The sequence below is a fragment of the Argentina anserina genome, chromosome 6, assembly GCF_933775445.1.
Source record: "Argentina anserina chromosome 6, drPotAnse1.1, whole genome shotgun sequence".
In the NCBI taxonomy this organism is placed as follows: Eukaryota; Viridiplantae; Streptophyta; class Magnoliopsida; order Rosales; family Rosaceae; genus Argentina; species Argentina anserina.
The window spans coordinates 3,526,659-3,529,332 of NC_065877.1; the positions used below are offsets into that span (position 1 = coordinate 3,526,659).

Consider the following 2,674-nt stretch of genomic DNA (forward strand, 5'->3'; position numbering starts at 1 on the left):
ACTTTGGTGAATCACAAAACAAAGACTTGGCTGAACATGAATGATAAGTGCTATGCCACGCATGAAATTCGAAATAAGAATCGAGGAGATAAATAACAAAGACTTGGCAAAATCAAGAAAATGCAATATGGATGATAGAACATACATTTCTTATTTTTCTGAAATAGGAGGAAATTAAAATAAAAAAGAACTTTGTTGAGGGGAAAAAGGAGCGGCAATAAATGTGACTAAGGAATCGACGCGTGGTTCCGTGGATTCCTTTTATACTCTCCTCTCTTCCTATTTTCTCTCAACCCTCTCCTCTTCTTCTCTCCTTTCTCTCTTCTCTCTTCTCTCCGAACTCTCAACTGAAAAAACCTCCAGAGAAGCTAATAATCTCAGACCTTCTTCTTGCTCCACTCCTTGAAGGTAGTAATACAATCTCATAGATGTAGATGTTCATATGTATATATATCTATGCATGTTCATCTTGTTTCATCGAAATAACGATCATTTCTAAACCTTTTATGATATACAGGTTTCAGGGCACTTGTACCTGTTGAATTACACAATCTCATGGCACCCTCGTTTGTCTCGGATGCCAGTCTTGACTCGAGTCGCAAGAAACGTCGAAAGCTCAAGGATGATCGGAACCCGGCTGCAACTACTCAAGTGAGATGGAGATCCGATAACGAGCAGCGGATCTATTCAACTAAGCTGGTGGAGGCACTCCAGAAGGTTCGCCAGGGATCAATATCATCGCTTACGACGGCCGTCTCGGGCGGGAAAACTGTGAAGGAGGCAGCTGACAGGGTTCTGGCCGTGGCAGCGAAAGGTACGACTAGGTGGAGCAGGGCGATTCTGTCGAGTCGACTCAGGCTGAGCAGGAGGCTTCAGAAGCGCAGGAAGGCAAGGATGACCGGGGACAGCCGGTGTAAGAGAGCGGACGTGACGAGGGAGAGGAGGATGCCGGCTGTGCAGAGGAAAGTTAAGGTTCTTAGCCGGTTGATTCCCGGTTGCAGGAAGGCTCCGTTGCCGAACCTTCTAGAAGAAACAACTGATTACATAGCGGCGCTGGAGATGCAGGTTCGAGCTATGACGGTTCTGACGGAACTTCTCTCCGGTGCTCCAGCGGCTAGTCGTCTCAACTCCACCAGTTGACACTATTGAATAACATGCCGGCCACCTCGGCTTATTCTGCCAGGTGTTTTTTCTTTTTGGAGGGGGGGGGGCCTTATGTAATTTCGATAAGTATTCTATATTTATGAAATTTTTAATTCATGTATCTTATTGTGTATAGTAGGCTTTACTTTCTTCTCAACTCCGCCATCAATTTCTTTTCTATATTTTTGATAACTAGTTTATTGGATTTGATTGAATATGCCACCTACTTTGATTCTCAAACCAAAGTTCTCGTTTCGGGTTTGCGATTGTTGAAGTTTTATATTTTGAGTTTGAAACCAGGTTGAACAAGACTAACTAGATGTTCTACAATGATGTGTAGTAAAAATAACTCATCAAAACAAAGTTGTTTCATAACGGTTTCAATTCAGCAAATACAACTAACTAATCGTGATAATTTATCGAGAAGACGGATATACTGCACGTTTGCGAACTTCTTACGACACATGTTTTAGGCATAAATCTAAATGTTTTTCATTAACCGATTTGAGTGAGACTTCAAACAGAATGTTAAAGCTAACAGGCTATTGTGTCGAGGATCAATTTAGTTGAAGTGGGTCAAAAAAATCGATTAAGCTAACAAAATTGTAAAAAGTAAGAAGGGAAACATAATATGATACATCGTAATATATTTCGCGTGAAGGAAAATATTTTGTCACCAAAATATGACGTTAGATTCGGCGCTACAATCATGTATCATGTCATATAATATTGTCACGTCAGTAAATAAAATAGTTATAATATGTTATTTCTAAATAAAAAAATAATTATATCCATGTTAATTCAACGATTCTAGATTATTATAAAATATATTTTTAATCATTTATTTTTATTTTTTCATTACAATAATGCTTTCAAAATATAATTAATGTTTTTTATATTTATGAAAGTATGCTCATGATTTTGGTGAGGATTTCTATTTTTGTACCATTTTCTCATCTCTACCGTCTAATATCTAGATAATATTGTGTAGATCATTTATACAAAATTTCAGCCAATTTGGTGATTTTTAAGGTCCTCAAACAAAATTGTGTTCTTCTGTTAAAAACATGAACGGTTCATGTTTAACAGAATTCAGTTCGTCCATTTGTTTTTTTATTTTGACGACATTAACGATCACCGAATTGGCTGAAATTTTGCAGAGATTATCTACACAATATTATCTAGATATTAGACGGTGGTGATGAGGAAATTCGACCAAAAAGTAATTCAAAAATGGAAATCCACACCAAAACCATTGGTGCAAACCTTCTTTTTTGAGAAATATATATATATACATATGTGTGTGCGTAGACCATATTTTCAAAATAAAATAATTTCATCAGTGACAAATATAGATGTGTGTGCGAAAAATATTTTAAAATAAAACTATTTCGTCATAAATAATTTTGTTAGAGATTTTTCATATTTTTGTGATAGAAATATGAATTTTTCTTGGGTATTTTCTTTTATTACCATTGTAACATACAATATTAGTCTTAGATCTTAATTAGTATATACATGGAAAAAAATA

General features: G+C 36.3%; 1 protein-coding gene across 2 annotated transcripts; it reads left to right on the forward strand.

Annotated features, from left to right (window-relative positions):
- Positions 1–308: 308 nt before the first annotated feature.
- Positions 309–1,300, forward strand: LOC126800102 (transcription factor bHLH147). Of its 2 annotated transcripts, none has more exons than XM_050527391.1 (2): positions 309–408; positions 518–1,300. In XM_050527391.1, the coding sequence occupies exon 2, from the start codon at positions 556–558 to the stop codon at positions 1,138–1,140; it is 585 nt and encodes a 194-aa protein (XP_050383348.1). In that variant the 5' UTR covers positions 309–408; positions 518–555; the 3' UTR covers positions 1,141–1,300. The 2 variants fall into 2 exon arrangements, with proteins under 2 accessions (XP_050383348.1, XP_050383347.1); XM_050527390.1 differs by having other exon boundaries at positions 323–408; positions 525–1,300.
- The last annotated feature ends 1,374 nt before the right edge of the window (positions 1,301–2,674 follow it).

Coding starts and splice junctions, on each gene's coding strand:
- LOC126800102 (XM_050527391.1), top strand. CDS start 556: ATGGCACCCTCGTTTGTCTCGGATGCCAGTCTTGACTCGAGTCGCAAG.